This window comes from Bombyx mori, chromosome 10, assembly GCF_030269925.1.
Source record: "Bombyx mori chromosome 10, ASM3026992v2".
In the NCBI taxonomy this organism is placed as follows: domain Eukaryota; kingdom Metazoa; phylum Arthropoda; class Insecta; order Lepidoptera; family Bombycidae; genus Bombyx; species Bombyx mori.
The window spans coordinates 9,778,373-9,801,273 of record NC_085116.1 but is presented as its reverse complement, the minus strand read 5'-3'; the positions used below and the strand labels follow the sequence as shown (position 1 = coordinate 9,801,273).

At 36.1% G+C, this 22,901-nt stretch overlaps 1 protein-coding gene and 1 long non-coding RNA gene across 3 annotated transcripts in view; one reads left to right on the top strand and one right to left on the bottom strand.

The window, feature by feature from the left end:
* Positions 1–1,462: 1,462 nt before the first annotated feature.
* The window catches only part of LOC101746180 (guanylate cyclase 32E), a 46,660-nt gene continuing 25,221 nt past the window's right edge, over positions 1,463–22,901 (top strand). Inside the window, exons 1-7 of one of the 2 annotated variants that reach the window (XM_038013467.2) lie at positions 1,463–1,689; positions 7,428–7,563; positions 8,093–8,208; positions 15,645–15,752; positions 18,825–18,947; positions 19,251–19,452; positions 19,524–19,601. In XM_038013467.2, coding sequence (XP_037869395.1) covers positions 1,666–1,689; positions 7,428–7,563; positions 8,093–8,208; positions 15,645–15,752; positions 18,825–18,947; positions 19,251–19,452; positions 19,524–19,601 — 787 coding nt within the window. In that variant the 5' untranslated portion in view covers positions 1,463–1,665. The remainder of the gene's footprint in view (positions 1,690–7,427; positions 7,564–8,092; positions 8,209–15,644; positions 15,753–18,824; positions 18,948–19,250; positions 19,453–19,523; positions 19,602–22,901) is intronic. The other variant, XM_038013466.2, reaches the window with a different exon arrangement.
* On the bottom strand, positions 4,101–6,086 carry LOC134199531 (uncharacterized). The gene is made up of 2 exons (XR_009974067.1): positions 5,947–6,086; positions 4,101–5,652 (listed from the first exon to the last, which is right to left on the bottom strand). It is a non-coding gene; the product is annotated as an uncharacterized LOC134199531 (long non-coding RNA).

Sequence of the window (22,901 nt, the reverse complement as noted above, 5' to 3'; positions counted from 1 at the left end):
TCGGTATACCCCGCTGGGTCTAAATCAAAGCGCCACGGAAGCGCTTAGCTGAAATAGCCCCTTAGGCTACCAGCGAATTGGTAGGGGAAAAAATGGAAGCCCTATAATCAGTTTTCAGAGGCTCTTTCGTTGGTCCCTTAAACATTTACTCAGGGGGACCAGGGGTGGGCGAAGTCTCCTCGTCTACCGGTACGACGGCTCCCGGACATGTTGACGAAAGCTTCTGATGTGTTCCACCACGTCAAACGTCAAAAATAATCCTTTACGATAGAAACAACACCAATACCTTTAATGGTGGTAGGACCTCTTGCGAGTCCGCACGGGTAGGTACCACCACCCTGCCCATTTCTGCCGTGAAGCAGTTTAATGCGTTTTGGTTTAAAGGGTGGGGCAGCCGTTGTAACTATACTGAGACCTTACAAATCACATCTCAAGGTGGGTGGCGGTATTTATGTTGTAGATGTCACTAGATGTCTATGGGATCCGGTAACCACTTAACATTAGGTGGGCCGTGAGCTCGTCCCTCCCACCTAACCGACCACCCTAAGAAATAAAAAATATTAAAGTTGATTGGAAAGAATATCGCATTATTAAATTAGGTACGTCTATACGTAACAGCAGATACACTATATAGTATGACGCATTTCATATGTAACTTAAAACCTATCTATACCTACAAGAAATGAAACAAGTTTCATGTTTACCTTGACCGACCTCGTGGCATGTAGTATGTACTACGTTCATGGTAATGATTACAAAATTTTAACAAAGTTGCACTGTCTGTCTCTGAAAATTCCGAACGAAAGTCTTTGGTATCATTTCTTTTTATAATACTTGTTTTGGACATTTACTCTAAAATTTTGACACAAACTACAAAAAGTTACTTGTGGATTTTTTTATATAATAATAACCGACGCTGGCAGACGATCAAAAGACAAGCCATACCGTTAAAAATATCGATGCATTACTTACAGTCTCTCAGGAGCACCCATGACGTGGCTTTTAGAAAAAAATCACACATAGTGGTAGATACCCACTAAACCTCTATTCCTCTTGTTCGAAAGACATGAGTGACAGCGGTCGACTAAAAATAAATTCATGTGTGCCAATTAAGTATATAACGTTTGTTTGATGAATAAGCCTAATATTATGTACTTTTTAAAACAAAAAACAAACTCAGGACTAAAGAAAACCAACGAAGCTATCGACAAAGCCGATAACATGGGTCGAGAAAAATAGTAAAAATGCAGTCTGTAACTAAGATAATATGAGTCTAATTAATGAATCACGCAAAACCATTCAAAGTATCAGTCACGGTTGAACTGACTAGACAACACTCGAACTCTACTCGAGGTGTGTAAGGCTTGTTGTTGAGTGAAGTGCGAACTTTTTACGTTGTGTTAGTTTTAATCCTGGTCCTCAGCAAAGTGGCACAGCTATACAGTCTACTGTCGTAATCGTAAGTTAGTCTCATACCGGCAGCGGACGAAAGTAGTCGTGAGCTCAGCACCCGCTATTTTTGCGGAAATACTTCGCAAAATGGCGGGAAACTAAGTGAACATTCTACATAAAATGACATTAATAATGTATTTAAAATTGGACGATTTTAGATTGATTACTTGTTAAATAAAATTCAGAAGTGAAAGTTTCGTAAATTAGGAAATCATGAAATCCTCGATGCGGACGCTAGTAAGTCGCTAAAACTTCATACCTACGTATGTTTAAATTATCAATCTTCCAAAAATATAACTTAAAGTTCGGATCCTTAATTTTAACCAGATTATAATTTAAAAAAAACTAATACTAAGAAAATTAAAATTTTTTGATATGGTAGAATTAAAATACTGGTGAAATTTAAAAAAAAATTTGAAAAAAAATCGAACTTAGTACATGCGTATGTTAATAAGTAAAACCTATCGGTTTTTTCTTTCTTTAAATTACGTGCCAGCACAACCAGCACATGATACTCGTATAAAAAATGGTTACATGCATAAGTCATTTTAAATTTTTCATTTTTATGTCAATTTCATTATCTTTGTTCCTGCTAGTATGTTTTAAAAAGAAGAAATTAAGAATGGTTCAAAATAACCACACAAATATTACTATGCAAATATTTGAATGGGCATAAAAACGAGATTAAGTAGTACCTAAGTGGTAGTATTGAAGTTACAAATTATTCACATTTCAGTGATGCCACACTCAATCTGAACTATATAATATAATAATAGTAACTAAGTTATGGTATTTATTGAATACAGACTGACCATCTATCTCATTCGTATTGTTTTAATAGGCGTTGATGGGCAGATCAGCTCACGGGGTATGATTACGGAAACTCATAATCCGCACCATAATAGCCATCACCCATCTTGAGATGTTCGATCGTATTATCATATAAATAACAGCTAAGTTACCCTTCAGATCGGAACACATAATTACATCGCGATAAAAATAAGCACGACACTTGTATTGTACACTCGTGCTTCAAGATAGAAATTGGGAGAAAATTAGTTAAATTATGAGATTAGGATTGTTGCGGACTACGAACTGATAGGGGAAAAGTAGTAATAGAGTTTTGAATAATCTAATTCTAAATCACTCACACGTAACTAGACTCAAGAAACACGAAATCTAGTTAGGCAAAAAACTCTGTCCTCAGAATGTTTTATTTCCTATTATATTAAATATGCTCAAGTAAGTATAAAATCTAAAGAATTTATAGATATCATCTTTGATATAGCATTCAATACTCACGAAAGCTTAATAGATATTCTCCAATTTATGAGATAAACATGCTTGATATATGAAGTGTAATTATTTTAATAAGCTATGCATTCTAAATTCATAGATCATAAATTCAATGAAATTTAAAGTAGCTTCTTTACCTTCACTTTGAATTGCTGGCTTGAAAACCTACTTTCGGGAACACAAGTCACGCAAAGTAAATTAATTTATAGTGAGTAAGCTTAATCAATATCACCAAGCAGATATTGAATCAGCAAAAACTTTAATTTTTAAAGTGAAAAATTCTAGGTTTATTTTATAACGTTTTCACATTTTTATCATAAGGTAAAATTTCAATACCTTTATGATTTATATCAGAAATTATCTTAAATACTTTGAGTATAATTAAAAACTTTACACTATTTTTTTGTTATAAGAATAAGGATTTTAGTATAAGGGTAGAAGGAAGGAGTTTAGTATAAGAATTTTATTATATCGTTGTATTAGGCGCGAAATTGGTCAATATGCGTGGGCGCTTGCGGCTCGTCAAACTCGTACAAGAGTCAATGCTAAAGCACGAAAAGTCGATGCGGGTACGATCGATTGATTCGTACTATACGGGACATCTACCACGTGAATACTAATGAACATGTATTCTCGCGAAACCTACATAGGTAAACTCCAAAATTAGCTTTCAATATTATTGGCACATTTTCGACAGGAAATAATGAGCAGTTAACTCTGAATTTATTTAATAAAGTGCTGGCGAAATTATTGATGTGCTAAATTCACTAGACCCAGTTTTATCATACCAGTTTAAGACTGGAGTACCAACCCAAGTTAACTTAATTTATCAATCACTTAAATAAGTTTTTGAGTATTGTGAGCTTGCGCGGATGGATAGTATTATCTTTTGCTGTGGAAGAGCGGACATATCCCGTCTGATGAAAAGTAATTATGTACTAGGATCTGCCGTAATGCAATCATCAAAGGGCTGGAACGATGTCAATTCGAAGTGATCTTTTGGTCGTATCCTGATATGGATGGTGGTATTTACACTGATATGTACAGCAACCACTTACGTGAGCTCATTCACTGAGTAGAGTCGAACGAAATCCCATAAGCTTTTTGCAAAATTTTGTTCGACCATCCTCACTTATTTCCTACCGACGCGTGTCTCGAGGGCCATTGACGCGATGACGCGGCGTCACTGACAACTATGTCAATGCCGTGCCCGCGTAGCTGCGCACTATCATGCTCTTATCGACCTCTTCCATCCATGTAAGCGAAAATAAAGATCCCAGATCCTAATACCGCTTACAGTCGAAAAAGTTTTATCAGCCGTGTATTAAAATATGTAAAAATTACAAACCAAGAAAATAGAACTAGGTATATTTTTGTGACAAAATATCCAAATTCAAAAGTATGGTGTAGTAACTAGTATCTAGTATTTGCTTATGATTAAAATGGTTATGCAATCTACAGTTATCTCAATCGTGGAGGTAAGAGTCCATTCATGACTAAAGTATAACATGTGCCCACAAATTGTGTGTGAACTTGTTTCTAAAAGTGAAGCAATTAATTTACAGCAACATTTAACTAATTGATTTCTTATGTTAAGATGTAAAAATTCCGGACATTTTGTAAATTTCGATGAGCTTACTAATGCTATAATTTATTTATATATGTAATAACTAAGTATAGGGACGTCACACAACACTAATCCATTTTCGTGAAATCATAAGTAACAGTGCTCGATCAATGAACGAAAGTCGAATTCGGTTCTATTCACTTTATGTATTTACATTCTATTGTTTTGACAATAACAATTTGAAAAAAAGTATATAATATATTGACTCTTTTTAAAAATAGAAACCTCTGACACTCTCGAAAAAAAAATCGGTTGATAAAAAGGGAAGGAAACTATAACCGTTTTGCTTTTGTCAATTTATGTACAGATACTGACTTACATTAATTTTATATTATAGTGGATAACAACATGACAGTATACCATAGATTATAGTAAAATATTGTCACCACGGTTTGTTTTATTCGACAATAAAACTAAAACACCTATCTTTCTATATAAGAGAGGCCGTTGCTAGCACTAAATTTACAAATCGCGAATATATATCACAACTGCGAGTGAGCTATAAAAGTCATAAAGGAAGGAAAGAAAGTTTCATACACTTTTGTTTTAAGTAAAACGAAAATCGGGAATATATGTTTGAATATCTTTATCACTAACCAATGACATCATAAATTGGACCCTCTTAGGATGTGAGTGAAACGGAACTCTTAAAGACGTTACAGGGCGTGAACATACCAAGATAATTTACACAAACAGCAGCCGAAAACAACATTATTTTTCGAAGCTAGGCCACAAACAAATATAACAAATACTTGCGGTTTCGTTCCTAATCAGTTATCGAAGTTTTTTAAGCTCGTTATAAGAACACTGCCGTAATTCTAAATTAATAACTTCTCAAAAATAAATTCTGAATTCCTTAGAAATCGTATTCAATAATTACAAGACCGACTTCTATAATATTTCTTGTTTAAATCTCTTCATTAGACAGACCTTAATGTCTTTTGCGCTCAATTATATCGTAACTTAAACAAAAGTCACTAGAGACGTGTTAATATGAATGGATGCAACTGCATGAAAGCTAGCCGCCACTTATTTTTGATATTTGCCGACTTAACCCGGTCATAGTCGCACAAATATCTCCCACGAGTTGTATATTTATATCTTACACAAAACAAGCCCTCTACTCTAATGCCAAACAGACATGTGTCTGCGTAGATACACACACGACAAAGCGCAAATCGGTAAAATAGTATGTGCCTTTGAGTTAATTACAATTATATAGTTACGATGTTTTTATCCGAGTAGCAACCTTGTTTTCGAACTGAAACACGACGCTCCTGAAATGTAAAAGTTAATGAGGATTAAAAAAAAATACAGAATGTATAGAACTACAATCCAGCCAATCGAAACTAAACCATATTTATTTATAGAAACGGTTGAGTATTAAATAGTGTTTAATGAAATTTGTTGTGTTTTTCATACGAGAATAGATAGAGCTACAGAAATAACTACTGCCTATTTGTTGATGTAGTCGGTGGGGATAAATAGCAGTATTTCAAATAATTAGTTTAATGTAAAACAGTCACGGGAATTATTTCATTATAGTGTTTAATTATAGATCAAATACGTACGGACTGTCAGGCAACAGCTGAGATCTCCTTCAATACTCCGTCCCAAATTCTAAAATGTACGCAAACACATTTAATAAACATATTATGAGGAACGAATGTGAAACAAATCGTATGTGCGAGTTTGCACTTACAAACCTGTCACTTCGTCGGACTGGTTCTCTCGACATTACATTCGTTTTATTACGTAACAGACCTGATTCTTTGATATTTCGTTAAATGAATACACCAAATGTTTTAGCCGTAGAAAAGTAGCTTTTTCGGCTCTGAAAAATGCTTAAATTTATAAATGCTTGGTAATTGTAGACTTATTTATCAAAACGTTTAAAGCAGTATACCTCGTCCTAAAGTCTTTTTAATGTCAATTGAAAATAAATTTACAATTGCTGAGCGTTCGTTGACCAAAGTAATATGTATTTTATAAATATATAAATGTGGAAAGTGCTATGCCGTTTTCATTAATAAATATAATTTCATTAGTAAGATACAACGGAATGGTTTTAAAATATAAGTAACTTCCAAATAAAGTCGATGTTTCTTGCAGTAAGCTTATTAAAATAAAAACATTCCTCCCCTACTACACGGAACCATGACCTAGAATTACGGATACCAAAAGCAGCCAAATTACAAAGATATATGCAACCTAATATTAGATACCTACATTAAATTGTTCATAGCTGTTAAAACGTCTTAGATAACATTTTCCGTTTGACGAGCGATCGTAAAACGTTTGCCCCGCGGTTTCATTCACGTTAGATTTATAAATAATTTATAAAGTCAATTCTAGAATCATAGAAGAAACCGTGTAAAAAGTAACCTAACGTCGCTCGTATGGGTTAATTATAACTGCAAAACACTATGCCGATTCGTCTTGAGACGAAGACATTCCTAACGTCCATAGGACTAAGTGTGCCATCATTGACGAGTACAACGACCTACGCCTTGGCTGCTGCTGCCATAGAACTAGAAGGATCCTATAGCAGCGAGAGTGGATAAGGTGGATCCACTAGGATGTATCTAAGACTTCAACATGAAGATCTACATTCTTCTGTCTTTTTCTTAATCTAAATCTTTTCTTAGATTTTTATGAGTCATGACTAGAACTATGTACATTAATGTACAAACTAATAAACAATTTGAAGCATAATTACAAAAAAAGGTTAAAGAAGTACTAGGATTATAACAAAAGCCTCTCTAACGCGTTGTTCAAGTGGTGATGCCAGTTTCTTGTCGATTTACGATTTTTACGAGCGAACCGTATTGGAAAAACGTTGGTCGCACGTGCACTCCGAACGATTTGCCGCTGTAAACTTTTAAATTAGAACTCTCCGATCTTTACTGCATACTTCAGAGTAGCAACTTTATTCTCGTATTATCTAGGTTTATGAAGTGATACCCATAGACATTAAAACTTGATCCAATTTGCCGTGTAGTAAATTTAATGAAAGCATTGTTTGTGGTATAAAAAAACTTTGTTTTCGCAGTTTCGTTTCAGTCTGTGTGTCGTGATGATGTCTCTGAAAGCCTCTAATGGAGAGAAGTTTACACTTGGTTACTTAACCGGATCACAACGACGTCCCGGAGACTTCACGTACCCTAAACCAGGAATAATGATTTCAGGTAAACTTGTAAACGAAACATAAAATATAAAATAAATGAGTCTAAGTGCTTTTTTTTATGAATATTTTTAAAAATTGATTTCGCTCATGTCGAGATATTAAAGAGCTTTTAAAAAAATTTATACATTCTAAGTGGGTAAATACATTAAAGCTCGTTGCGTCGAGCAATAATAATTATAGTCCTACAATATATACTTATATGTTTATGCGGCTAAATAAGCACTTAGCTTAAAAAGCTTTGCCATGTCGCTGAAATTTCCATTAACGCCAAGACGCCGCCTGTGGTGTGAAAGTTAGACTAACCAATCTTCGAACAAGTCCTTTATTGAACACTTTCGTCGCATAGCTATTTATCAAACGGTACATAAATATTTCTTTGAGATAAACGTAATTGTTTACGGCGTTCGCCAAATCGACCTGACCCAATGTCCGAGGCATACAAACATTTGGCAAATAAGATACAGTGTAGTAAATCACCGTGACGAACGCGACAAAATAATGTTTGCTCTCTCTGACTTTATTTTCAATAGGTGCAATATCAATGGCTGTGGATGAAGTTAACAAAGAACTATTGGGGCCGATGGGACATTCCCTGGACTTCGTTGTAGCTGAAACATACGGACAAGAAGAAGAATCTATACGCCAGGTGATTTGTTTTTCAACATAACAAAATACCTTAGTTTGTTTAGTTTGATCTTGATTAACAATATTAATCTAATACGCCGTCCTAATACTTTAATCTGTAACAAGAATAAATTAAGAGGGGTATTTTAAATAATGAATAAAAAAATCTCATGTAAATACTGAAAATTGTTCCGGAAACAAGCGTACATGACGGAATGATAAGACATTTTATTTAATAATTATACATTAAATGATATGGAATACTCCAGAATGAATGAATAATAAAAAACTTAATTGCGTTTTCTTTAATATAATAAGAAAACAATATTTAAAGACCTTAATGTCTTTTGAAAATTTATATTTTATACAGTCTTATTATATTAAGCAAAACTGAAATACTCTCTTCACTGAATGACAGACAGGTGAGTGATTCCGCCTAAGAAAAATATTTTTTTAAAACTAAAGTGTTTTAAAGATTTTAAATGATAAAGATTTCTCTTCACATATATTATTCTACGTGTGCAGACATGTTTGCAACCAACTTTGTGTTAACTAGTTACCGGAGTCCACAGATATTAACAAAACGCCATCGCCCACTTTGAGATATAAAGATTGAAGTCTCAATTCTATATTGAGACAGCTGTTCCACCCCGGAAACTGGAACTGTTCTGCTAGAGAAATTACCAGGACGATGAAACATACCCGTGCGAACTCACGTTACGTCTTACCATCAATAACTATACATTTCCATGATGCGCCAGCATTTCGATCTCCTAAACAGCAAAGCTTCTACATAAAAAACTTACTCAAAAGTGCCCACAAACGCCTTCATATTTGTCTATTTATTGCTTAGATTTGTGGACGAGCTCACGGCCCACCTGGTGTTAAGTGGTTACCGAAGCCCATAGACATCTACAACGTAAATGCCACCACCTACCTTGAGGTACCTACCTACCTAAGTACTAAGGTCTCAATATAATTATAACGGCCGCCCACCCTTCAAACCGAAACGAATTACTGCTTCACGGCTGAAAATAGGCGGGGTGGTGGTACCTACCTGTGCGGACTGACAAGAGGTTCTACCACCAGTCATAGGCAAGTTATAATTTTGCGGGTTTAATTTTTATTACACGATGCTATTCCTTCACCGTGAAAGTCAATCGTGAACATTTGTTGAGTATATATTTCATTAGAAAAATTGGTACCTGCCTGCGGGATTCGAACACGGGTGCATCGCTACATACGAATGTACCGGACGTCTTATCCTTTAGGCTACGACGACTTCTGAAAAAAGCATTGTGTAATAAAATCGAACCCACCCTTTTGTAGAGCTGTTTGTGACCGCACCCTGAATCATACATGTGTTCTGGGTTGAAGAGTTGACATAGTAGGCATTTGGCTGTGGCCCTGTCATTGCTGATATCTATGAGTGACAATGACTCCTTACTCCACAGATCTACAATGGCAATAAAGAAAAATAATCGAATTAAGTATGCGAAGGTACATCTCAAGCTAAGTAGCTTCATTCACGTGGCTATGCCTATTGAGATTAGCAACCACTTAACGCCAAATAGGTCGTTCACCTTTTAGCCTAAGTCTAACCTACCGATCTACATCAATATATTTTAGAGCCGTTAATCTCCGAGTAAAATTTAGCGAACGATAATAACGAAATGCAAGGGTTCAGTTCTTTGTCCTTTGGCTACGGAACTCAAAAATTATATATTACCACCCCTTAATGAGAAAGTCAAAGAATCTTCTCATGGGAGCGTTTCAATTAACTTCAATCTGCACTGACAGTTTTTCCTATCGTTTCCAAAATTAGTTGACACCTCCACATCGCTCACTCATTATCATTACTTATGTTACTGCTCTTCCGAAGCTTCGCAACTTCAATCTTCATAAGCAGATTCGCTAACCACTTATTACCAGACGGGCTATATATACGCCCTTCTATAGCAAAAGGATAACTGATTTTAAGAATTAGATTCCTTCGTTGCGTTTTCGTTATTAAAGTCATCTTAATGACAATAAACATAAATAATTTGTCTGTATATTTCATAAATTACCGAACCCTGAACAAAAGCACTCATGCGAATTATTGACTCATCTATTGAGCAACAACTCACTTTCGCTTATAATCTGCCATAAAAAAGATAAATTGCAGTTTTCCATTAACGTAGCAAACTGCGTAGAAGTAATATAAAAATGTTCAGAAATAAATGAGTTACAGCGGCTGGCACTTCCAGATAAGATGGTTACAGCATGCGTGCGTTGTAAGTATCAATTTTTATGGGCCATAGACAGAAGTTTACAATGGCTATAATTCTACCGAACAGAATGGACATTTGATCTCTACGGAATTAGTTTTGGAATTTGATGACTTGAGTTACGTTATTATAAAAGGTATACGAATGACAAAATCTCCTTTGATTTACCTTACATTAGCGCATTTAATGAATAATTTAAATGTATAGTTATTACTTTGTTTAGTTGTGTGTGTGAGACTTTAAAGAGCTCTTTATAATAATTGATATCTTAAATTGTGTTATTATAATAAAACATAAATAGCATAACAATTATAATACATATTTGTGGGATGTCGTTAAATGATCAATACGTATAGTTATATTCTCCGCGTTCCCAGCGGCCTACTTACTATCTCTAGATAATAGCTGTCATCAGAGGGAATACAACTTAGGAAGTTAATGAAGCATCTCATTAGTATGACATTGTTTTTTATAACTAGCAAGCCACAGACGGGTAGACGAGTTCATTTCTGGTATGAAGTAGGTTACAGAGCCCTTTGGGTCACGATGATATTAACGCGTTGCCCACTTTCTGCCTATCTCCAACCTAATACGTGTAATTGATTCGCGTCAGAAATAGGCAGGCATTAGGCATATGCATTCTTCCTTTATTATTTATTTGTAAAGTGGTCACTGGAGCCTGTCTATAATAACAAGACGATTTTTTTATTATTGCTTGGTTGGATGGAGGAGCTCACGGCCCTCTTGATGACGGACAATGGTATATAAGCATAGGAATAGATCAAACGACATATAGTTGAGAAAATAAAGATCGCAGATCCAGTTTCATCTTCTGATTAGCTTATTAGACCAGGGTCGATAATTTTGAAAACCAAAAAAAATTATAGTAGGATGAAACCCATTAGAAAAGGAGGGGAATATTATAAAAATGAAAGGAAAAATAATTTACGGACGATCTGAGGTCGGGAAGGGGAGGGGGGTGAGTTTTTAAGGGTAAAAAACGTTTTTTCTCGATTTCCGGCAAAACTAAAAGTCCTATGGAAAAAAGTCAAAGTTGTAGGTAATAAAAAGATCTAAAACTTTTGTATTTACACTTTTTTCACATAGCCTCAAAATTTATGCCTGACATATATCCGGAGAGACTATTAACATTAAAATACTCTGAACTTTAAATTATTAATTTCAATAAAAAAGTGAATATTTGTTTGTATGATTATTCTTCATGCGTTCTTCAACCAGTCATACTATTGTTATGAAATTTTAGTGTAGTTGCTGTTGTCTCTCTAGGGAATGTTTCCATCCATCGGCTAAAGACAAAGAATGCGCGAATAGTTTCAAGAAAGCGATGGTTTACATAAAATTAACAACATGCACAGCGGAGCGGGTTTCACTACTTATGTTACATAAAAAAGTACAATTGACGGTCTTATCGCTATGAGCGATCTCTAGGAAGAATCTCTCGAAGGATGTGTACAAATAGCGCTCGGGAAACAACGTGAAGGGCTCCCCTTCCAAATCCGGATACGGTATGGTACGTGGAAAAAAGGTCACTGAAAACGCACTGTGGATGAACGCAGTGGCTCCAGACAGTATGGACGAACTCTACTGCGGTGGCGGGCTGTGCGATGGTAAAAGAAGTACCTATCAAAATTATTAACCGCAACATTAGAGATGTCCATTGGCCCTCGTTTTATGGTAGTGTGCGACTCTTGGGTTTTGAGAAACGACGGATTTGAGAACGTAGTCCATTATGAAATAATACTCCTTCTCTGGGACTTAGAAGAAACCTTTCGCGTCCGGTTTACGAGATTAGTTCACGATAGAAATAATGAAGATCGGAGGTAATTTTCGGATTTTACAGAAATAATTCATTAATTCGCTGCCATCAGCAAGTAATATGCAAGAAGTTTTTTTTTTTTGTAAAATTCACTGACGATAAGAAATGCTGCTTTCAGTATAACGAACAAACTACATTTCATTCTAACAAAAAACGATAGTAAACAGGAAACATCTGAAACTTTAGTAGTTTCCAAAATCCAATGAATACTTACCTAAAATAAAATTGTAAGATACGATTTATTACAAAGACATCTGAAATGCTCATAAAATAGATAGTTTCCTCGTAACTTTTTGTATAAAGAATTATTATTAGCCACGGTTTTAATTGCTTGTAGTAAAATTCTTAATCATTTTCTTCGGCTATTAAAAATCCTAGACTTTGACGGCTTATTTCTCACGTTTTATATACATTACAGTTTTCGTTGACACGACGAGTCCTCCATAACAATGAAAACTGTAATGTATGCAAAACGTCAGAGATCATATAAAAAAAAAAAAAAAACGCGAGATCAAACAGTAAAAGTAGTTTTATTTAAAACTATAGTAAATTAGGAATCATTGCAGAATCTTAAGCTTTTCATCTTACGGGACTAATCTACAATTTGAGAATACAAATTCAGCGAAGAACAGTACAAAATCCGTAAGAATCATGTTTTATTTGACATTAACCGCTAGATTTAGACGCAATAAATGTATCTTGTGTCCACTTTACACGAATCAAATGAAGCCGCAGCGACGATAAAAAAATGCCTCAGAGTGATTCAAAGGCACAACGCAGCTTGCTACTTTTAACCTGCTTTAATAGCAAAAAGCAATATATGCAATATTCAGGTGTGATTCATTGTAATTTCAGAATTAAAACCGAATGAATAACGAGTTTTCTTCAATAATAGGCAACGGCACCTTTTCATTTAAAATTCTAAATATGTAGTATGTCCCTGTTATGTTCAGATCATTTCCTCCTTACGGATCCATCAGATCCAATAACACTTGCATTAGATACCTTCAGCTCTAACACTAGGAGCAGGCTGAGGAACCCCTGTAACCATACTCGTCGAACTCGACAAAGAGGTCGACGTGCAACCTAACCCATGCATCAGCCCGCTGAGTTTCTCGCCGGATCTTCTCAGTGGGTCGCGATTCCGATCCGGTAGTAGATTCATTCGCGAAGCAATTGCTCTTGAGTTGATAGGTCTCCTTCGGAGGCGCTCGGGCAGTTGTTAGCAAATCCCGTCCCTCCTGGCTGAGCCTTTGCTCGCCCACCCGTCCTGGTGAAGCTGGAAAGGCCTCCGGGCCACCAGTAATCTTTCAATCTAAAAAAAAAGATCTTTTCCATGGTCTTTGATTAGTTTCATTTAATATTTGCATTTTAATAGATGGGATAGAAATGTTGAAACAACTTTACGAAGAATTGATTAATTTCCTCAACGAGCGAACTTCATTATGGAAAATGGGCGACCGGCACGCTAATGCTTCTGTAAAATTCATTATCTTAGCGTAAATGCTCACAATCATAGACAATAAATTAAACTACCAAGTTATCTGTTTAGTTTTCTGCGTTTTCTTATTGGTCTGAGCTGTTTAATTGTAGAGGTATAGTTACTTGGGTATTACTTTTAATGCTTAATGAGTAGTTTTTTTTTTTATATAACGTGTTTAAATTAGAATAAAGAACGGTATTAGTATTCGGTAGGACTTACTGAAAATGTTGCAAATTTTAAAGTTGAAAAACAAATACAATATTCTTTCGTTCAACAATGAAAACACATTGCGATTGCTCTGTTTATTTCAAACGCGTAATACAAAAAACAACATCAAAACTATAAAAAGGAACATTTATTAAAATTGTGTCGTGATATCTTGCCTTCTGAATGTAAAACCACAAATTTACTATTGTATTTTATTGCTTTTTGGGATAAAAAAACTACAATATTCTTAACTTTACGAGTTGGGATGTTTAACGGCCGACAAATCACCGATCCAAAGAAAAAACCCTTGCGTTTTATTTTAAATGCCCTTAGCACTTTATCACAGAACTCGTTAAGTTCAAGGTATAAAAGCATGGTGTCGTATTTCTTTGCTGGAACTGTAATGTTCAATTTCGACAGATATTTGTACTAGTAGATTTCAAGATGAGTTTCTTGTGTTATCATTAAAGTTTATTTTAAAAACACGAGTATATATTATATATATTGTGTTTCTTTAATTTCCATACGTTTATGTGCGTACAAAAAAATTCATATAAAGGTTTAATAGGAAAGGAAAGATAATGCGAAGGAAAGGTTTTATTTGCAATTCGATGCAATTCAAAATTGGTATTTTATTGGATTTCGACAATTCGTAAACATAATTTAAATTAGTTGTACGAAAAGACAATAAACACGTGAGATTAAGCCGTAAAAATGGTTTAATTAATATAATGTTGATTTCATACGTTCCCAAATTTTTTCCACTTATTATTATTTTCTTTATAACGGCCCTCGGGTATTATATCGAGCGCTTTGACAATAACTGACTTAATGGGAACATGTCGGGAAAGCCCTTTCGTCATCGTTATTAGTCGTCGCGGCCTAGAGGATAAGATGCCCGGTGTACTCTTTTTTTTTTTGCCCTTGTAGGCAGGGGAGCATTACTGTCACCCATGGACTTCAGCATTTCCAAGGGCAGAGCCAAGCCGTTGCCTACTCGTCTCGTACGTAGCACGCTTTCGGGAACAAATTTCATAATCACGGAATAACAGCGTGTAATAAATATAAAGTAACTAAATTTATAAATTAGCGCAGCGGCTTGGCTCTGCCCCTGGAATTGCTGAAGTCCATGGACGACGGTAACTACTCGCCATCAGGTGGGCCGTGTGCTCGTCTGCCTACAAAGGCAATAAAAAATAAAAAAACTAGCGTAATTAAAATTTTGAGAGCGTATTGTAAGCCCACACGAGCATGTAGTACTTACTATCCTACGTATTGCAAATTAATCATGCTTTCCGGCATGAACAGTTGGGACAGCCGTTATACTGAATGACAGTATAACTGCTACTTCAACCCTTCAATTATTCAGACGTAATTTAAATGTGACTTCGACTTCAAGCCTCAAGATGGACGGACGGTGGCATTCACGCTATGACGTCTATGGACTATAGTTACAACTTAAATCCAACTGAGTGGTGAGCTCGTTCACATAACCAAGCAAATAAAAAGCAAACACAATAAAACCTTTTCATCAATTTTGTCTGAAAGTGGGACACAGCGTTCACACTGTACCAGTCTGCTACACATCTATTACAATAAGCACATGATTAGCATTATAACTAAAGATAATATAAAAGTTGTTAAAGCTGTATGTTTAATAGGTAGCAGCTTTGTGGGCGGCTAATGTGTCTGCGTTCATCGGTCCACAAGAGACGTGTGTGCACGAGGGCCGCATGGCCGCCGCTTTCAACTTACCCATGATTAGCTACGTAAGTACAAAACGGGACTCCTTTTAACTATTGAAATGTTAACCCCTAGCCCACTGAGTTTCTCGCCGGATCTTCTCAGTGGGTCGCGTTTCCGATCCGATATTAGATTTTGCGAAGCACTGCTCTTGCTATGGCCAGTGTTAGCAGCACTCCGGTTTGAGCCCCGTGAGCTCATCTACACGTCAAGGCGAAGCTGAAACAGCCTCCCAAGGCTATCACCATAGGTAGGAAAAAAAGGTTAACCCACTATTTTTAGATATACGAGTATATACTAGTTTAAAATAAGTTCCTCATATAATAAGTACCCAATAAGGGACGGATACTAATAAAATTGTTGTTATCTTAATAATCTTTTCGTAATACCTTTGTAGTTTATTCGTAGGTACCGAATGTTTTCAACAGAACAAATGTGAAGAAAAAGCTTAAAGATGTATTTGAAAATTTTTGAGAATTTTATGTCATAAAAACTAAAAGTAAGCTAAGGTAAGCTTGTAAAGTGAGCTGCGGGCGCGGAAGGCCCATTCTCGGCGGTCCGTGCTCGAGTCGTGGTCGAGGCGATTGGCCAACCCCACGTGGGGGCTACGGACCGTCGAGGCGGTTTACCCGGTCTTTGATGACTGGGTGAATCGTGGCGAAGGACGTCTCACCTTTCGTCTGGTGCAGGTGCTGACCGGGCACGGATGCTTCGGGAAGTACCTGCGCCGGATAGGGGCTGAGCCGACGACGAGGTGTCACCATTGTGGACACGACCTGGACACGGCGGAGCATACGCTCGCTGTCTGCCCCGCGTGGGAGGTGCAGCGCCGTGTCCTGGTCGCAAAGATAGGACCTGACTTGTCGCTGCCTGGCGTCGTGGCGTCGATGCTTAGCAGCGATGAGTCATGGAAGGCTATGCTCGACTTCTGCGAGTGCACCATCTCGCAGAAGGAGGCGGCGGGGCGAGTGAGGGAAAGCTCTCCTCACTACGCAGAAACCCGCCGCCGCCGAGCAGGGGGTTCGGGACCGGGGTCGTATCCGTGACCTGGCCCCCTAAGAGCTAGGGGTCCCACCCGCTTTGTGCGGGGAGAGATCCAGAAGTGGGGTGGCGTGATTTGCACGCTCACCCGCAATAGGAAGCCGGGTGATGATAGACCGCGTTCCCCCGACCGCTCTGGGGGAAGGTGTAACGCGGCGCCATCAAAGCGGGCTCTCGGCCCGCTGAACGAGGGAACCGGTGGTCGTGTCGCTGGCGGCCACCGGTCCGGCGTCCGTGGGACGGTGGGATGGATGTAATGTGCTCTGCGTCAACCCTGTCCCGCCGTTTCAATAGCCCCGACTGGGCTCCGGCCCGGTCCGAGGTAGGGCGCCGGTTGTGAGCGGCAGGAGTTTTTAGTGAGGTTCAACTCCCACATACCGGCGCCGGATCCCCACCTGCCGCGCGGGTGGGGATCCGGCGATGTTCTCCTGGGGAAAAAAAAAAAAAAAAAAAATAATTGGTAAGCTTGATCTGTAAAACATCAATAAAATTTTAAAAGATTATGCATTATTACGAGAATGTGCGAGAAACGCATTAATTGCCTTTCAAACTCCTATTTTGCGTTACTAAATTCTTCTCAACATTTTGCAGAATAATGAGACTTTTTAATACGCTTTTCTTAGCTTCAGACGTATGTATGTTTGTAACGGAATCTTTGAACATGATTTTGACCCCCTTTAAAACGTCGGATTAACTCGAAATTTGGTATACTTATTAAGGACCAATGACAATTCAATATAAAAAAAATGTTAAAAAAAATAATTGAAAAAATTGAAATTCAACTAAAAAAATTAAAAATAAATCATAGTTAAAAAAACTAACAGAATACTCTTTTATAGAAAATCCAACTAAAATATAGAAAATAAATTTTAATACATTTAAATTTAAAATAATATAAGAATAAATGATTTTATTGTAAAAGAAGCGTGGGGCGCATGGTATCAGTAGTTATAAATATTTTATGAACAGATATGAGTAGAAGGGTTATTTTGATAATATCCTGAAAAGCACCCCACGCTTTTTTTTTACAATAAAAACATTTTTTCTTACGCTAAGTAAAATTTATTAAAATTTATTTTCTATTTTTCAGTTGGATTTTCTATAAAAGCGTATTTTGTTAATTTTTTTTAAACTATTATTTATTTAGATAAATACTTATGGATAGCTCTATTTGTGTGTTTCTTCAACATTTTCCAATAACTATTTTAATTCTATTACTTTACCGAAACGGGAAATTAAAAAATAAAATAACACTGCAAGCAAGAACGTAAGTAATATGAAGGAACCTCATGGGCAGGATTGAAATCTCTTTTATTATCTTCAAAATTTTCTCATTCAAGTAAATAGTAGTAGATAATGGACTTTTGTTTATTCTCAATTTAGATTGGAATTGATGCTAATTAGCTCCGAGTTCACAGCAGAGATACCCTATTTAATGCATCGCAAAACTGTAAGCTATAAGCAGTTATAGCTGACACAAATAATAGGAATACATTCAACAACTTTAGGTTATTCACACAAATAATCTAACAAACTCAAACAAATCAACGAATAGCTTGATCGTTCTCATCATACAGTAACTTTTCATTTTACGTAATTTAAAAGATGAGACAAGGGACTTGCCGAATCGCTTATTATGTGGAAAAAACCAGCTCATGTGATGAATTCCGCCCTATTAAATCTGAATACGGAGTATAAACGTCCTTGAAAGATCCCTCACGAATATTTAAATTTGGTCTCTTGTTGGTTTTCAGATGATATCTCATCTCGGTTCCATTTAACACACACAATCACGTTTCCAAACAAGGCCGTACATTTCTACATTAATTTTAATACAATTACTTTCTTATACCTAAAGCATAATATACTAATACCGAAATTAATTACAAAAAACTTCCAGTTTCCAAATTTACAAATGATCATAATCGACCCATTTATTCCTTAACGGTTGATTTGAAATAAATCGTTATTTTAGGGTGGAACATGATCTTCCAGTAAATAGACGAAACGGTAAGATGTATTTCTAGAACTTTCAGAGATGCATTATGATTTCGCAGTACTGTCGGGACGTGGCCAACTCAAACAAGCGTGTTTACCCGACGTTCGCTCGCACCAGGCCCTCAGATGTCGACATATCACGCTCCGTGGTCGCCGTGCTGAAGCATTTCAATTTCATGCATGTAAACGTTATTCTTATATTTACACAGTAAAATCGAAAAACCTTTCAAAAGCCCTCTCGTAACTCAATACCTTTAGTAAATATCACAGATTTATTGGAACCACTTCACTCAACATTTCGTTACATTGTTTGCACGATAAGTATTTTCGTTGAAAAGGCTTTGTCATAATATCAAATAAGATATATTTTGTTGGGATTTAATGTTTCTTGAATGTTTGTTTATAGAATATAATAAATTTCACGATACCCAATCGTTAAGATTCGAATTGGGTGTTTAATTAAAGTCGTAAATTTCGTTTTACAGGTGGCCTTTGTTTACTTGAATGCGCCAAATCACGATTATACTCGACTTGCTTATGCCATAAAACAGGCAGCAAGAGAGAAACATATATCCGTACGTGCAATCCAGGCTTATACGCACCCTTATTACTATGAAAATAAGGAAGGGAACTTTTCCCGTAATCCGTTTTTGGATATCGTGCGAGACACATATAAGGATACAAGAAGTACGTATTTATAGATGTAAATTCACTGTGAAATAGTAATTTGGTGGATTTAAATGTTGTGTTTTTTGCAGTTTACGTGTCTGTGGGGTACTATCATGATCATATAGCCTTGATGCTGGCGCTAGACACGCTCCATCTGCTAGATTCAGGTACGTTTATTCTTACATCTTATTTATTTATTATACGTCTTTCATTAGGTACATTCAATACTGTCAAATTCTCGTTCTTTGTTAAATTTGAAAACATCGTTTTTTTTTTTTAAGCAATGTATTCAGAAAGTTTTATCAGTGAGTGTGAATATTTGAATAATATATGCGGGACTATTCCGAGATATAAGATGGTTTTGTTTTTAGAAGCAATTCAGTAAGTATAATGACATTCCGAAGCTCGTGAATCTGTTTTTGTTAAATTAAATTCTACAAAACTCTCTATATTTAGAAATAAATGTTTTCTTTAACTTCTACTCGGGGTTACTTACTCTGCGGGGCTACTTACCTTTTTTCTCCCTACCTATTCGGTGGTAGCCTATTAAGCTTTTCCAACTACGCCCAGACGGGCAGGTGAGCTCAAGGGCTCAACCTGAGAGAATTTACTAACATTAGCCTTAGCTAGCAGTGCTTTTTAGAATCGACCACTGGGTTAGTTCGTCGATTACGACGAAGATTTCAACGAGGAATTATTAATTCATTCCCATAGACACAGCCCACTGAGTTTCTCGCCGGATCTTCTCAGTGGGTCGCGTTTCGATCCGGTGGTAGATTCTGCGAAGCACTGCTCTTGCTAGGGTCAGTGTTGGCAACACTCCGGTTTGAGCCCCGTGAGCTCACCTACACACGTTAGGGTGAAGCTGAAATAGCCTCTCAAGGCTATCAGCATAGGTAGGAAAAAAAATTTCTAACGGCAAGGCACCCCTTAGGACACTTATATTGCATCTTGTTTTAAAAAAAATTAATAACGAAACTAAACATAACGATAAAATTGTCGAAATCTGTAAAAGTTGATTAACAAGAACAACAATCTACTTACATATGTATGTATTTCATTTTCTTAGTCTTTGCTTTAATCGCATAAGATATTATAAAGTTTAAAATATTGGACAGGATAGCGCTGTTTGTATAGCGTAGCCTAAATCATGACATACTGTATAATTCTAGATATTCGTTGGCACGACAACACACCATTATTCGGCGACGGAAACCGTAACGGGTGCCATCCATTTTAAGTCCACAGAAGAATGAATGCCATTTCAAGTGTTAAATTGCTTGTGTTTTTTGCGTAATTGATCATTTGCTTAAATTACTTTTTGTGAGCCGTCCCAACGTTTTTTTTTATATACGACCTTCAATCACTACATAGGCCTTCGGTTCAACTAGCAATGAATTTGGACAAACAGAATAGATAGAATAGATAAAGGAGAAATAGATTTTTTTAATGAAAAGAACCATCCAATATATTGGAGGCACTTATTTGCAGAGTCAATTAATTAATAAAATAAAATCAGGTTATATGGAGCCAGAGCCAAGAAAACCCCAAAATATTTTCAATGTTCTCATTTCAGTTACAGTTTTTTAATAAGACGTAAACAGAGAGAGCGATAAATAAATTGATAAATAATACAAATTTCTACATTTATAAAAAGATTGGCCACAAAAATAGCAATTTCTTGCATGGTTCTAGTTTAAAAATTTCTATAGTAAAATCAACAACTTCAGCGTAACTTGAGAGCTAACCCACACAACTATACTTACACGTAATGAAAATACCGTTCTCATTCCACGCTCCGAACAAATTCTTTCGTAAGAAAGGCTATACGAACGATAAGCTTACATTCTATACTGTTAGTACAGTTCATTGAAAGTTGAGCTAATATCTAGTCCCATTTAGATCTGCATCCATCTTATTCGCGGATCATGAAAGCAAGGGAATCGATCATGTGACGAAACATGTTTACCGGTGATCAGTAGGACAGGTTTGCGTTATAATTTACACTAAGCATAATAATTTTGTTCAATATTAAAGTAAGGCTTTTTCAACTGGCACGCATAGCAGTAGGCACGCAAGCGATATTTAGAATAAATTCTATGCTAAGTAAATAATATTAAATTTTGCGTTAAGTAATGAAACGAGCGAAGCAAATATTTTCATTCAGTGACAAGAATTACACTTTCGCGACGTTGCTGTTTCACGAAATTCTAGATAAGCTAGGATAAATAAAGGGATAAAACGGTGTTATCAGCGCGTGAATTATATTTTTCATGCCACTAATAAAATAGTAATCAGAAACACAATCATTAACTTTGAGTTTTAATATATGTAAGTACATCGTGTTTTTGTGTCATTCAACACACTATACTTTACGTGAATATATTCAACATTCTATACGAATAAGTATTGTTAGTTTTTAAATAATTTGCACAAATATTGGAAAATATAAAAATATTATGATTTCTGGATTGCGACAGTTTATAATTTTCGTGTTTTTCTGCAATGCTCACATAAAAACTGTTACCAGCTTCACATTTCGTTTCAATGACTTTGTCTGCGCGCTTTCCGCATAATTGAATACAAAACATGGGTTTAGCCGATTTTTGGACCGTTGAATTCAGATAAAGCATGATGTGCGAAGTACAAATTATTCTTAATGTTAAAGAACAAGTCGTATACAAACTCAAATACACGCTATACATAAAGCTTATAATATTTTTATTAGGGTAGATGAACACATTACCTACCTAGTTTTACCTACCTATAGTTTTAACTAGTTAGCAAAAACGAAACAACAGCCCGAATTTAGCTGAAACCAAACCTGGAACATGAGATTACAGTCAACTGAATTGTATTAACGGTTTCACTCCCCTCGAAGTGTCTGATTAAGTCGTACAAGAAATAGGCAGAGCAACGTCCAGACTTAACATCCACTACTACTAACACAAATACTGGTGTAGACGTTGTATAATATACATTTGGTATTTATTATATTGTCGTTAATCGTAATATCAGTAGGTACTTAGTTATATAAAATACATATATTGACTAACTGGTATAACTCTAAGATAGTAATCGCTTCTATTTTCTATCATTAGAACAGAATCTAATACAAATTTGGCAATCAAAGTTACTACAAAACTTTTAGAACATGTTCTTAAACTCTAAACATATTTTTAAGACATACGCTACATAATTTTAAATATATTTTCAAGACGTACGCTACATAAAACCGTTGACTACAGAAATCCGTTATGACAATACTGTCAGAGACATGTTAAAAAGTTTATTAATATGGCGGATTTACATAGTCGCGCTGACATGCCAGCGCTGGCATGATGTTGGTCGTATAATGAATCTACTTATCATACCATTGCTCTAGGCGTCATCTGCATCCCCTTTGCAAGATAATCGCTGTATTAAAAAAGTCGTCGTGGCCTAAAGGATAAGACGTCCAGTGCATT